Source organism: Trachurus trachurus (genome assembly GCF_905171665.1).
Source record: "Trachurus trachurus genome assembly, chromosome: 6".
NCBI classification, from domain to species: Eukaryota; Metazoa; Chordata; class Actinopteri; order Carangiformes; family Carangidae; genus Trachurus; species Trachurus trachurus.
The window spans coordinates 3,220,961-3,236,388 of NC_139897.1; the positions used below are offsets into that span (position 1 = coordinate 3,220,961).

At 40.4% G+C, this 15,428-nt stretch overlaps 1 protein-coding gene across 2 annotated transcripts in view; it reads left to right on the top strand.

Moving 5' to 3' along the window:
- wwp2 (WW domain containing E3 ubiquitin protein ligase 2) overlaps positions 1 to 9,507 on the top strand; it is a 64,194-nt gene extending 54,687 nt beyond the window's left edge. For both annotated transcript variants that reach the window (XM_083974526.1, XM_083974527.1), the window contains 8 exons: positions 1,630 to 1,789; positions 3,899 to 4,032; positions 5,476 to 5,616; positions 5,727 to 5,847; positions 7,026 to 7,130; positions 7,223 to 7,319; positions 7,949 to 8,021; positions 8,777 to 9,507. In XM_083974526.1, the coding sequence (XP_083830652.1) occupies positions 1,630 to 1,789; positions 3,899 to 4,032; positions 5,476 to 5,616; positions 5,727 to 5,847; positions 7,026 to 7,130; positions 7,223 to 7,319; positions 7,949 to 8,021; positions 8,777 to 8,876 (931 nt within the window). In that variant the 3' untranslated portion in view covers positions 8,877 to 9,507. The remainder of the gene's footprint in view (positions 1 to 1,629; positions 1,790 to 3,898; positions 4,033 to 5,475; positions 5,617 to 5,726; positions 5,848 to 7,025; positions 7,131 to 7,222; positions 7,320 to 7,948; positions 8,022 to 8,776) is intronic.
- The last annotated feature ends 5,921 nt before the right edge of the window (positions 9,508 to 15,428 follow it).

The window sequence follows — 15,428 nt, forward strand, 5'->3', positions numbered from 1 at the left end:
TATTTTTCTGTTGCCGGTGTTTTTTCATTTTTCTGTTTGGTTTTGCATTGTGTCTCTGTCTCCGGTGTCACGTCAGTGGTTTTACCCTATGGTAGGTGACATCATGCTGTTCTACCACAGGGTAGAACCACGGACGGGATGTTGGGAGGTGTCTGCGTCCGTCCGTCCGTCCATCCCCCCCTCCCATACACCCCCGCGGGGAGGGTTGGTTGTGGTGCTGCGGTTGGTGGCGGTGCTGCTGGGCCTTCATTCTCTCTAACATGCATCTACCCACAGTCTGTTGTATTTAATGTTCTCCGTTGTGTCTTCATGTAATGTATGTGTTTAATTTGGGTTGTGGGATGTGTGTAAATATGTCAATGTGTGTTATGTTCTACCTCTGTCCAGAGCAGGTTAATAAAAGTTTTGTTTTCTAAAGCTGCTCTGTGTTTTCAAAAGCCTGATTAAAGAGAGACCAGTGTCTTATTCTCATTAAAGAAATGACTTCCTCATGTTTGGGAGAAAAGTGTTTTCACTTTCTTCGCAGAGTTAGATGAGAACTTGTCTTTTGCGTAGCTGTTAAACACACAACTAAAGCCATCAGAGCGTTATCTTCTCATGCAGACTGGAGGCTGGGGGACGCTGCTGGACAAACTGTCCCGTCCACCCATCACATGTTACATCTGCTTCTCCTAATCCAAAGCAAAAACAACGATGTATGGTTTTATGTGAAGTTGCATCCTCAAATCCTCACTAAGAGGTTACCAGGCAACCAGCAGAGTCTGTGGACAGACATGAGACGGGATCAATACTCTCTTTTAAACTCTCATTCAATGCAGAAAAGTCAAACTGTTCCCTATAAACCAGAGGCAGTGGTGTCATCTGCACCAGTGTGGTTTTCAGGGTTAATCAATAAAAGATTCAGTGGAAATATTACCGGTATTTAATTGGCACAACTGCCTTTATTAAGTCAGGCGTAATGAACAAGAATGACATGAATCAGGCTAAAGTCTGGCAGCCACCTCTTCCGCATATTTGTCTCTGTTGATATGTTGAATTAAAGAAGGAAGGAGAAAAAACAAACATGGATCATAAAGTGATGGCAGCACAGACACAAGGCTACAGACTCAGTAGCAGTTCTGTCCATCCCATAGTTACTCTCTTCACCTCACTCATCCTAACATCCTGTGACTAAGGCTCAAGCTGCTCAGGCAGTGATCAGTAGAAGCTGGAAAAACCTGTAGTCTCCAGGTTTGTTGGTCAGAGACAGATTCAGATGCACAACAACATTCAAACGTACGTGTGGTTTTTTTGGTCATTTAAATTATTTATCATACTGATCATTTTCTGTCTTGGATCAAATATTGAATGTGATAATTGTTTTGTTCATTGTGTTTTGCTGTTAACAAATTGTGTTCTGTGTTACTTTCATACATCGGCCACTAAAATGAACTTAACCGCTCCTGAAAGCAGCTTTTCATCAAGATGACTGTTGTTACATTGTCACATCTCAGATTTACCCTGCTTCACGGCTGTTTCTTTTCAAAATACTGAGTGTGTGTGTGTGTGTGATGGAGCTGAGAAAGGTTTCCTCTCTGCTGTCCCCTGTCCCTCTCCTGTATTGACGCCGTCTGTCCTCTGGCTCTGCAGGGAGTGGTTCTTCCTGCTGTCCCACGAGGTCCTCAACCCCATGTACTGTCTGTTTGAATACGCCGGCAAGAACAACTACTGTCTGCAGATCAACCCGGCCTCCTCCATCAACCCAGACCACCTCACATACTTCCGCTTCATTGGACGCTTCATTGCCATGGTGAGCTTCACTTCTTCACAGTTTTATCAAAATCAAGAGTTTTTTCTCTCAGGAATGTTCAAGGCCTGTCGACTGAACGGCAACAGGCAGCGTTCATCCTTCCACTGTCTGCCTTCTTCCTTCTTTGTTGTAAAATGAACCTACTGATGAAACTTCAAACTCACTGTCTGTGCTGCAGCAGTTAGTGGAGGGCTTTCTTTCAGAGCAACACATGACTGTCCATCTCTCAAACACTCCGAGTCAGTGTAGTGGACCGAACAGCACGGCACAAAAACACACAGCCACAACCAGGAAAAAATAAATATATATATAATATACACATGACTGTCCCCCTCCCAAACATATACATATATATATATATATATATATATATATATATATATATATATATATATATATATATATATATATATGCATCTCTAGAAAAAATAAAGAGACCACTCCAAAATGTTGTTAATAAATCAGCTTCTCTACATGTTGCTGTGGCAGCCATGGATTCCAGTGTCTATTGAACTCCAACACAAGCACCTCACTCTACTGAGCTGATCACCTGAACCAAATCACATTTAATTAGGAAGAAAGATTATTTATAAATAAATAAATAATAATTGGGATTATTCCACCAATGTTGATTTCTAAACTCTTCCTAAGTTTAAAAAGTAGTGTTGTGTTGTTTTAAAATGAATATGAACTTGTTTTCTTTGCATTATACAAGGTCTAATGTAATTTGACCTGTTGCCATTTTCTGCAAATAAATGCTCTAAATGACAATATTTTTATTTCCAATTTGGGAGAAATTCAATTCAGTAGGTTATAGAATGAAACAAAAGTGTTCGTTTTACTCAAACACATAGCTATGAATAGTAAAACTAGAGGAACTGATCATTTGAAGTGGTCTCTTAATTTTTTCCAGAGCTGTGTATATATATATATATATATATATAGTATATGTATACAGTGTATATAAAGGATAATATATAATATTATATATAAAGGAAAGGAAATAGAAAGGAATATCATAATATTTCAAGAAAAACTGTTGTATCAGAAGATTAAAGACGTAATATACGTAATAAAAGACAAGACTGAGTTTCTTCACAAACTTTTCAAAGTGTTAATGATGGCGATGAGCCAAAAGTAGTCTCCTTATGAAACACAGGGTCTGTGGTGATGCAGGTGCCTCTGTGTCCCACTCCTCATCTCTTATGAACCACTTTGCCCACATCTGAATGTTCATCTGTTCTCTTGGTAAAAGTATGAACAGACTTGAGTGTAGTAGGATGTGGATGGTGAGGATCCTGATGTTCTCAGTGACGGTCTGTGTGTTGTCGTGATCATGTGTGTGTTGTGGTGTAGACCCTCAGTACACACGGGGCCCAGTGTGAACTGTAATGTCTTCTCTGTGGGATCAGATCCAGGAAGCTGCAGGTCCCGTCCCTCCGTCTGCCAACCCCACCCCTCACCCACACCCACACCCACACCATGAGCTCACTGCCGCACCCAGCCCACACCCACTAGCAGCTGCCCACATTTAGTCCACAAATGCCTTATAAAGATGTTTGTCTCTGCATTCATCCACTCGCTTTACATGTCTCTGTTCTCCACCTGCAGTTTTTTTTACTTTACATCGTTGGCCTTTGTTTTCCACTAACACCTTGTGCTGTCTGTAAATCATTGTGTGTGTGTGTGTGTGTGTGTGTGTGTGTGTGTGTGTGTGTGTGTGTGTGTGTGTGTGTGTGTGTGTGTGTGTGTGTGTGTGTGTGTGTGTGTGTGTGTGTGTGTGTGTGTGTGTGTGTGTCTGGTCAGTGAGGATAGTGTAGGACAGAACAAACTGTGACTGACTCAGTCTGTGTTTCTCTTGGCTCGCAGCTGCTCTGTGGTTTTTCAACATTAAACAGCTTCGTCTGGCTCTTTTCTACTTCTCTAGTTTTACTGTAGCTGTGAGGACGGTCACCTCCTTCCCTCCCTCTCTCACCCTGAATGACCATCACAACTGAATGCCATACCATAACCTCCAACAGCCCCTTGAAGCTGTGTGGATAAACTCTCCACCTCCATATTGTGAGGTTTAGTGAAGTGACAGCGTCTGTGTGTGAATCGTCCCTGCAGGCTCTCTACCACGGAAAGTTCATCGACACCGGCTTCACGCTGCCGTTCTACAAGCGCATGTTGGACAAGAAGCCCACGCTCAAAGACCTGGAGTCCATAGACCCCGAGTTCTACAACTCCATCATATGGGTCAAGTAAGTAACACACAGCAGGTCTCTGAGAGTGTGTTAGTCAGCTGTATGTTTCAGTGTAAAGCAGGGCTCTCCAAACTGTTTCACTCTGACAAAATCAAAGGTGCTCAGAGCTTCTTGTATCTTATATTACTGCTTAGTCAAACTGATCTGCAAACTAAGGATGTCACAATTACTTGTTTTCACAATTAATTGTGGTATTAAAAGCCACAATTAATTAATCATAAAGATTCCTAAATACTGTTACTTTCCCAAAAAGATGATGTTGGAACGTTATCGGCAGATGTGTGCAAAAATAAAGGTTAATGCACAGATACTGGTCCATTTAACATTGAATTGGTAGGAATTTAAATGTTAGCGTGTCATTTTTAATTAAAAAAACTAAACAAAACAAAAAACGATTAAAATAAACGTCAACATTTGGTATAGATGACCTGAATATTTCAAACACTTCCCCTGGGGGGTTAAAGGGACAACGAGGAGTTTTGGAAAAGCGAAGCGTTTTCACACTACATTTATGAGCCTCCGCGCACCGTGAAATTCTTTGACCAGCGCAAGACAGACTCATGTTTTCATTCATCAAGAATTAAAGTCAGAGGTTGGAAGACGATCACATACCGTCGTAGTTCCGACCATAAATGGCGATTCGGCGGCGTTATTCTCATGACTCGCCACGAAGGAAATGCTGGTCGGCTCGACCAGCATTTCCGCCACCACTAATAATAACAAAATAACGATAGAGACAAAACGATATATTTATCGAAAATGGGCCCATTAACAAGTGGTAACGTAGATTCATCCACATTAACGTGAGACTTTTTTAATAACCAAATAGAAACTCCTCGTTGTCCCTTTAATAATTGGTCCTATATTAACAGATACTTGAAATATTTGTGTAAACAATGAGTAATGTAGTTATATTTTGACTATATTTGATTTTACACATTCTTAGTGTTGTGAAATTAATTAATGCAGAATAATCGTGATAATCGTAGTGCTGTGATTATTTCTCTGACAATAATCGCACCAAGAAAATGTATAATGGTGACATCACTCCTCCAAACCAAATCTGATGATTAAGATCATTAAACAAGTCCAAAGTCAAAGTGTCTTTATTTGTCCCAAACAGGGAAAATTGATTTGCAGCCAGGAAGATCCGCACATTCAAACACATACACAAATAGACAACACCAAATAACATGTAACATATAACGTATCAAGTCATGAAATATCAACGTCCAAAACATCTGAAACTCTTGACAAAAGCCTGAGTCATGACTCACAGACCTGAACACACACACAGTGTCACACCACTACAGAAAGACGCCAATAGAAACCAGACAAGAAGAAGCTCCACGGTCAATTATCAGTGAAACCCTTGTTGTAACGTGTGTGTGTGTGTGTGTGTGTGTGTGTGTGTGTGTGTGTGTGTGTGTGTGCGTGCAGAGACAACAACCTGGAGGAGTGCGGTGTGGAGCTGTATTTTGCACAGGACATGGAGATCCTGGGGAAAGTTTCCACTCACCAGCTGAAGGACGACGGGGAGAACGAGCTGGTCACGGAGGAGAACAAGGAAGAGTACATCAGGTACGGGCCCAGAGACCAGAATGAATAAGTACAACTGCATCAACAAATGCAAACCACAAAAAGCAACCAGTGTTCCCCCCCCCCCCCCCCCCCCCCCCCCCCCCCCCCAGCCTGCTGACGGACTGGAGGTTCACCCGCGGCGTGGAGGAGCAGACCAAAGCCTTCCTGGACGGCTTCAACGAAGTGGTTCCTCTGGAGTGGCTCCGCTACTTTGACGAGAAGGAGCTGGAGGTGAGGAGTGGGCGGGGCATGAGATTCATTATTAAACTATTCATTACACTCAGTGCAGCAGACGCTCAGTCTGTTCATATATATTTATTTATGTACGAAATAAAAAATCTATCAATATAAAATCATTTTCAGGTCAGTGATTGTCAGCGAATGACACATTTTCTGGCATTATTGAAGAAAGATACACAATTAATTTTTAAATGTGAAGTCCCACCAGACAATAGGCTACTATATATATATATATATATATATATATATATATATATATATATATATATATATATATTATGTACTATATAGGTATTTGACCCAGAAAATTGTGTTTTATATAATTTGTCTAAAAAGAAAAGATCCCTGTGTGTTAAATTGAGAGCTGGTATACTTGGTCTTCATATGGAGACAGGCAGATACACAGCAGAAGACCATAGAATTTGTTACTTATGTGACATCCAAGAGGTGGAGAATGAAATTCATTTTGTGTTCTACTGTCCTTTTTAGGACTCTATAAGACAAAAATTGTTTAGTAAGGTAGATCCAAATAATGAATTTGTGTGGTTAGACGATGCTGAGAAGCTAAAACTACTTTTTCAGTCGAATATATTTGCATTTTCTTTATTTCTTGAAAAGGCTTGGGTAATGAGAAGAAAAGCGATATATATAGTTAAGTGATCTTAAATTGTTTATTTATGTCACACCTGTGTGGCAGGTAACACCAACAGGAACAACTGTTTAGTCTTTTTTTGTATTTGTCATTAAATGTGTCTTGTAATCTCATATGGGATGGGCCACAGTGGTGGCATGACATGAAAATAAAAAATCATTCATTCATATATACACTGTATATAATTTCATTTCATGTTTAAGATGAACACAGTTTATTTCCTATTTAAACCACTTGGCCATTTGTTGATTGGAATTGGGGTCACAGCCATGGCCAAGCCCCCTCCAAAATTCTAACTTTTAATCACTTTTAATCATGAAGGTTTTTAAGTTGAGGCTGATCAAATTGGAAGTTGATCGGACAGAATCCCTACAACAGAGGAGAAATTGTACATTCAACTCAAAATGGTCAACGTCCTGTTTGTTGTACAGTGTAATTGGGCCCTAAAACTGCAGCTCATGGTCAGGATGAATGTACATATGTCATCAATAAATACCGTTGTGTCCGTGTGTTGCAGCTGATGCTGTGTGGGATGCAGGAGATCGACTTGGCCGACTGGCAGAAGAACACCATCTACAGACATTACACCAAGAACAGCAAGCAGATCCACTGGTTCTGGCAGGTACAAGCACACACACACACACACACACAGAGCTGCTGATGCTGAGGTTGATGTGAGGGCTGATGTGAGTGTGCATGCTGGTGTTCCTGCAGGTGGTGAAGGAGATGGACAACGAGAAGAGGATCCGTCTGCTGCAGTTTGTGACGGGAACCTGTCGGCTGCCGGTCGGAGGCTTCGCTGAGCTCATAGGTTCAGTCACAACTCACAACTTCATGTTCACAGCTGTGGGGTGTCGTTGGGCAGTGGGAGATAGTTGCATCACATATTTATGCCCTTTCACTTTATTATTGTCCATCTGTGATTCAAGATTTTCACAATTAAAGCAGAAGTAAGCGGAATGTTTGTGTTAATATAAGTCTTAAATAGTTGTATCTTCCGACAGCAATCACTTACATAGAGTGTTTGGTCTGAAACACGGGTCTGTCAGTCACTCTGCTCTGCTGTAAGCCCAGGAGAAAACTTTCCTTGTATCCTACAACCTTTATCCAATGAGGAGAGAGAACGGCATAAAGGGGCGGTCCTCTCTGAATGTGGTGACGTAGGGACGAGGGTGGGGACTGCTAACTCCATCGGCTGACAGGAAGTTAGCCAAAACCACCGGATCACTTACTTCTGCTTTAAAGCATCACAGTTGTGTTTTTGAGTATTTTGAGTAACTTTTTTCCCTGCCTCCTTATTTCCTCTCTCTCTCTCTCTCTCTCTCTCTCTCTCTCTACTGTGCTGTCCATTAAAGGCAGAAAAGCCCCCAAAAATGTCATGATTGTTTACATGAACAAAGAGGTTTTTAAGACCCTCTTTCTATCTTTTTTACCCTGCAGGAAGTAATGGTCCCCAGAAGTTCTGCATAGACAAGGTGGGGAAGGAGACTTGGCTTCCAAGAAGCCACACATGGTGAGCTACACCTCGTCTGTTACACTGCGCACAAACATGAACTCAAATACTCAAAGAGCCAAGAGGAAGGCCATGACATGTGACTGAAAGGTCCACAAAACTTTACTGTTCTCAAAGGTCAATGTTGGTTGTGTTGATGATGCTGTAAATTATGTAAATGTAGGTAAATTCAGATGTTTGTTGATAAGGGCTTTGATAGATGGGTTGTTTTGGTTAGCTTGGGTTGGGTTGAAGGTCAGTGTTAGCTTCAGTAAAGACAACTGTGTTTCTATCAGTCATTTGTGTATTTATTTTTAACAGAAAGAATAGATACATATTAACAAGAGATGGTGGTGCTAAACAGAACAGTACAGGTTTTTTGACAGAGTTTCTTCTGACATGAGACAAACAGGACATATAGTATGTATACAATAAAAGGCACAACAGCAGAATAGCACTAATTCAGTTTTTAGACATTAAATCGAAAAAAGGTTGCCAGACTTTAAAAAATATTTCCTCTTTGGCAGATATAGTAATATACCTGATTTTCTCCAAGTGTAATACATTTCCCAGTTCTCTAAACCACATTTCAAATGTAGGAGCACTTTCAGATTTCTATCAGTCATTTGAAATGCAGGAAGTATCTGCTCATAGTGACCAATCAAGACTCCCATCCCGATGGTGCCTTTAACCTCCGGTGTGTCTGAAGTGATGGAGGGATGTAGATACTGTGGCTCACACAGCTGACTGATGGTGTCTCCTCCTCTTCCTCACAGCTTCAACCGTCTGGACCTGCCTCCCTACAGAAGTCTGGAGCAGCTCCGAGAGAAACTCCTGTTTGCCATCGAGGAGACGGAGGGGTTCGGACAGGAGTGAAGCAAATAAAGAACAGCTGTTCATTCAGTGGGATAGTTTTTGTTATTTTGCGTTTGTTAATCACAAGACTGAGAGATCACCGCTCATCTACCGCCCCCCCCACCCACCCGGGGCTGGATCATGTTTGTGAACTGAATCTAAAGTGGGTTAAAGTTGTCCAGCGTGCGGCCGATCACTCACTCACCTCAATGCCATTGTGTATCTGCATAGAAATGGTGCGTAAGCCCGAGGGTTTGACAGGACGGCACGTACAGTACAGAGAATTATATTTGACTAGAGTCTCACACATACGTCCCTACTCACTGCTTAGAAATGCACTAAAACCCAGGATAATTTTAACATCAGCAGCGACTCACAGCAACAGCACAGCTACCCACAAATGCAGTATAACATATCTACCAGAGAAAAATAAATTTTTTAACATTTTAAAGTGACGCGAGAGTGAGAGAGAGAGAGAGAGAGAGAGAGAGAGGAGAGAGGCGGCGTATGAGAGGAACTGGGTGCATGTGTGTCAGTCTATGAGGGGGACAGGGGGCCGTCGTCGTGGACTAGGACACCTCTGATACAAAGGTCACAGAGATGAGACGTTATTTTTTATTTTCCTGTTAATTGTGAAATTAGCATTTTTCTCCTGTACATAACTAAAATAAATGAGATTTCAATCTTGAGCTGTCTTGATGCTTTTTTTGGTGGGATGTGATGTATACAGGCTTTTAACACAGATACGTTGTTTTGACCACATTATTTACAGCGTTTTGGCTTATTTTTCAAAACAGTCTTTACACACTTCAAACTGTAAGCACAATACAAACAATACAGAATTCTACAAGTTTACATCCTGGTAGTCTCGTTGGTCTGATCAGACATTTTTGTCAACACTGCGTTTAGATACAGAAAGTTTTTAAGCAAGAATTTTATTATGTGATGTGAGAAGAATCTATATTTCTCATGTTGTAGGTCCAAGATAGAAGTATTTCAGTGTGATGTGTAACAGCATCATTTATGGAATTGCGTCCAAATGTTACACATTTTGGATGCAAATCGACAGAGTAGTTTACGTCTCTCTTTAGATCTTACAGAATGGTATCTAAAAGTAGATTTGGGTCTACTATTTGCTCTGTAATCTGATAAGAGTAATTAGTGTATATTTTTGGAGGTGTTTACTCATTACAGCATAATTAAGGTGTAGCCTGTGGTGTGTAAATGGGGTGAAACTATGTTTACTGTCTATTAAAGCATATATTTGTAGTTTTGTCCAATTTAATACAAATTACATCTTGTTACATGTTATTAGTGTAGCATAAAATAAAGTGCTGGATTGAAAATGTTTAAAGGAGACTAGCAGCGCTCAGCCACATAGCAGTAGTAACCTCGGTCATATCATTCCTGCTGAAACACAGAAATGAAAGCACAGACACTGACTGACCCAAAGGAAAGCATTATAACTGATCGATACAGACCCAGACCATTAACCTTGTATACAACAAAAAAACTAGGGGAAAATAAATTACACAGATTTGTTAAGATACATGTCATGCCAGTGTGATATCAACCAATAGGAAACACTCCTAATACACACAATATATGAAAGAAAACAACAACAAACAAACGGCTTAACAACTAATGACCTCACTTTCACTTTATGGTAAAAGATAAACCAAACGCTCCCTCTCCTTTTTCTAAAAAAGGGTTCTATGTTACCTGCTTTTCCCCAAAAGGACCCAGGGAACATGCAGTTTCCATACCTGGAAGTGGAGTTGTGAGTTTATTGTTTATTGTATTCTTTGGATCCCCATTAGTCTACATAAAGATGAAGACTATTCTTCTATTCTTCCTGGGGTCCACATTAAATCAAACACTTATTCCAACAATACAGTGTTTATACAAAGAATTACATAAAATCATTTGTCCTGAATATATTAACAAGATTATAGAAATGCATATTAAGTAGTACAATGTAAATGAGTTAACATGATCAAGAAGAATAATATAGCTTTTTACATGATTATAAAATAGTTACATGATTATAGACATGACATGATCAAGAGGAGTAATATAGTTGTTTACATGATTATAAAATAGTTACATGATTATAGAAGAGTATACATGAGATCACCTCAAGCATAAATGTCCAACGCAGGTGTATTAACATGCTTGAATTCAACTTAACATGATTGCCTAATTTAATAGTAGTCTATTGCAACATAATATTATGAGGAAACACAGCTTCTCTCAGTTTCATTTTAAAACTGGACATTCCCATGGTTGTGATCAAGTGTGAGGGGAGACTGTTCCAGTGAGCTACAGCTCTATACAGAACTGACCTTTTGAGTGTGTTGGTTCTAGGTAAAGGCAAGGTGAAGTTGTTTCCTGAGGCCTGTCTAGTACTATAACTGTTTCACATTTGTCGGTTGAAGTTGTAAAAACAAAGAAACAGGTTTATGTGAAGTATACGTCTTTCTTAGACGTATCTTAGTTTTTCTTAGTGAGTGACTTGGCATAGCCTATTTTTGCGTGAGAAGTTGAGTTGTGACTTTGAGTGAGAAGTGGAATTGTCCCATTGATTGGGTTTAGGCAATGAATAAAGGAGTTGGTTAAGTTTAGTAAAATGACCAGGTAGAGGCTGACAGGCCAGATAGAGAGAGTCCAGATAGGTAGAGAGAGAGTCCATCGATACATAACATAGGACCCTTTTTCAGAAAAAGGGTCCTATGTTCCCCAGTAGGGTATTGCGACTGGGGAACATAGGACCCTTTTTGGGAAAAACGGGGAACATTGGTACGCTCTCTTTTCTGTCCATCACCACCCTGTTAGCAATCAATTATCTTCAAGGAATGAAGGACAGAGACTTGAAGAATGTGTCGCAGGACTAATGTTGGTTTCCTCTTATAACCTCCCCAGTCACACTGGTGAGACCAAATAAAAAGCTGTGGATACAGCTGCAGCAGAACACACCAGAGGTATTTTCCACAAGTCAGGGCACATTTGGTGGTTTGGCTGGCAGGATCATATTGATTGAAAATACAGATTTGAATCTAACCACACAAACAAATGCTTCGTGTTACCTCCTCTGTCTCCCTTCGGCTCTCTAACAGTGGTGTCATAGATTACTGGGTCTGAGACCACTGGAAGAGGCAGATGTGTCAATGCTAGTATACATAGTAATTATTTTTTAGAAAGAAGCAAATATTCATCCTTTCACTTTGAAAGCCCTTTGAAAAACACTTTTTGCTTCTGAATGTTTGCATGGCAGTAGCTTTACACTGACCAGCTCATACCAGAACCTGCAGGTGATGCTGTGTGTTGGTGTTCCACACACTTTTGTGTGTGTGATGATGTAGATGTGGAATGGCAGCGAGCACTTTTTTTTTTTTTGTCCGCCTAGACACTGGTTCACTTCTTTGCTCTTGATGAGGGTGATGAATTATAAGACTCTTCATCAGATCTAAAAGAAACATTACAATACTTGTAAACATATTGAGGGAAGGATTCAACAGTCTCGTGTACCAGTGTTGCCTAGATATTAAAAATGCAATATATGTTAGCTCTACACACACAGTGGTGAAATCACCGCCATATCTGAGGCTTTGAGCAGTTTTTGCGGGCTGTAATTCCAAACTCTAGGTGCTACAGCCACCTACAGCACCGGAGTATGAACAACAGCATTAGACTGCAGTAGTGTGGATAATGCTGTTTATTGTAGACAATGAATGTTGAATAAAGTTATTTTCATATTGCAATATTACTGGTGTTTGAACTAGAATATCAATTTAATATTTCTAGAGCATGATTGGTTCTCTGCAGGCGATACCAAAGGATTCTGTTGCACCACAAAAATTAACTATTCCAATAATTAATTTCATTGGATTTTTTTTGGAATATACAAACCCCTAAAGTCCCTTCGGTATTTTTTAAAATGTATTTTTTATATACATACCTGTTTCAGAGCAAACATTTCATAGCTTTTCCCCTCTGCTCTTGGCATAACTAATGCAGCCAATAAATATCACTGTAAAAATAGGATCATAATAAGAGCAGAGCAAACAACCAATCCATATCATAAGAGAAATGTAATGAGTCTGACTTAACTGAACAACTTCAATAAGTCAATAACTTATTGACTTCACTTCCAGTTTCTGGTATGAAGAACAATATCTAACCGCTCCCTCTTTCTCCATGTTTTCTGTCCATCACCACCCTGATAGCAATCAACTATCTCTATCATCAGTGGCTGAACCAATATTGGTTTCATCAGTCACACTAACAACAGATGAAAGGTGAAGGATGGACTGTGGATACAGCTGCACCAGAGGTATTTTCCATAAGTCAGGGCACATTTGGTGGTTTGTCTGGCAGGATCATATTGATTGAAAATACAGATTTAAATCTAACCAAAAACAAATGCTTCATGTCATCTCCTCTGTCTCCCTCCAGTTCTACAACAGTAGTGTCATAGATTACTGTCTCTCTGGACTGGGTCTGAGGCTACTGGAAGATGCAGATGTGCCATGTCACCAAGGCTCCGTTAAGACCTAACAACTCGAAAGACAAGAAAAGTATTTTCTTAAATTCATCATAAAATGACCTGGAAACAAACTATGGAAGTGTATTTATGCATGACATTTTTATTGATGTTGAAGAACTATAAAACATAAAAATAACACAAAGTGGAAAAAAATCCAAATTAATTTTGAAGGTTTTGGTGCTTATTTATATTTCTGTAGCTTTATGTATAGTACCAATATTTGTACAATACTTTGTTCTAATTTTATTCAATCAAGTGAAATAGCAAATCAATGGATTCAATGAATAACTCATCATCAAATGGTAAGAAAGTAAAAATTCCTGTCCCCATCCTGATGAAGGCACAAATACCAACTATGTTTTATTTGGATGAATATTGACCATTTAACCATAGCCACATTTCCACATTCAGGTATCAGTAGGCTATACTCTGTCTCTTTATTTTAGCTCAAGGCTACAACTTAAAGGGACAAGGAGGAGTTTCTATTTGGTTATAAAAAAGTCTCATATTAATGTGGATGAATCTACGTTACCACTTGTTAATGGCTCCATTTTAGATAAATATATCGTTTTGTCTCTATCGTTATTTTGTTATTATTAGTGGTGGTGGAAATGCTGGGCGAGCCGACCAGCGTTTCCTTACTTTCGATTTTGTGGCGAGTCATGAGAATAAGGCCGCCGAATCGCCGTTTATGGTCGGAACTACGATGGTATGTGATCGTCTTTGAACCTCTGACTTTAATTCTTGATGAATGAAAACATGAGTCTGTCTTGCACCGGTCAAAGAATTTCAACGTGCGTGCAGAGGCTCATAAATGTAGTGTGGAAACACTTTGCTTTTCCAAAACTCCTCGTTGTCCCTTTTTTTTTTTTCTTGGCTTTTTTGCCTTTATTTGATAGTAGATAGTGAGATAGACAGGAAAGAGGGAGGCAGAGAGAGGGGGAATGACATGCAGGAAAGGTCTGCCCGACGTGGGATTCGAACCGGGGACGCCTGCGTTGAGGACTGTAGCCTCTACATGGGGCGGCCGCTTTTAACCACTGCGCCACGCACCGCCCCCTCGTTGTCCCTTTAAAAAAAAAAAAATCAAACACATCCTGTATACATTGTATGTGTGCCACACTGCTCAGCATTCAGAAGGACTTGCATCAGGCCAGACCTGGCTTGTCTGCTACAGCGTCATGCCAGTCAACAAAACACTTCCTGTCTAAAATCATGTCACACTTCACAATATGGACACTTTCATGCAGTCTTTCTTCTGCAGTGTACAGTGCCGTCTTCCTTCTGTGGCCTTTTTGAACTAGTTTGCATCTGACTTTATATCCACAGGGCAGCAGGTCTGTCCCCTGGACAGATTTGGCTGCTGGGTGTTGCCAGCTTGGTGTGGATAGAGTTTCTGTTGTAGCTCGTCTGTTCGGTGGGACAACTATCATGTCTGATGAAATGCCACAAAGTTCAGAAATGAGGGTCTCCAGGAACTTGGAGTGGGTCCTGGGTTGTTTCCCTTCTATCTGACTCAGCTCTTTGTGAATGACGTATAGGAGTTTGTGGCTACAATGTCTATGAAGTGTTGAAATAACAATTCGTGCCACTCCTTTGAGCTTTGGTGCACTGAATAATCTTGGGTTTGTAGTCTGCCACTGGGGCTGGCATCGGGATCTGTTTGAGCTTCCATTGTCCATCTTCATCTTTCACATTCCTTTTCGCCATTCCACCTGAGTACACAGTATGAATTGTGGAGCACATAGTAACCGGTTTCTTGTCCATCCACTTTACAAAAAGCAGCGGCCCGTCTCTCATCCACCTTATCGTTCCTCTCTTGTCTTTTTTTTTCAATCACAGTTTCCGTCCTGTGGTCCCTATATGTTCCACATGCATGAACCTCCAAAGAAAGAAGCACTCGTGTGCAGGTTCCATGATGACATCGCCTGGAAAGTGTCTCTGGACATGACTAGGGCTGGAGCCAGGACGGTGAAAACTGAATTCTTGTCGCACAAATTTGTCGAAATCCTTGAGACTGATATCAC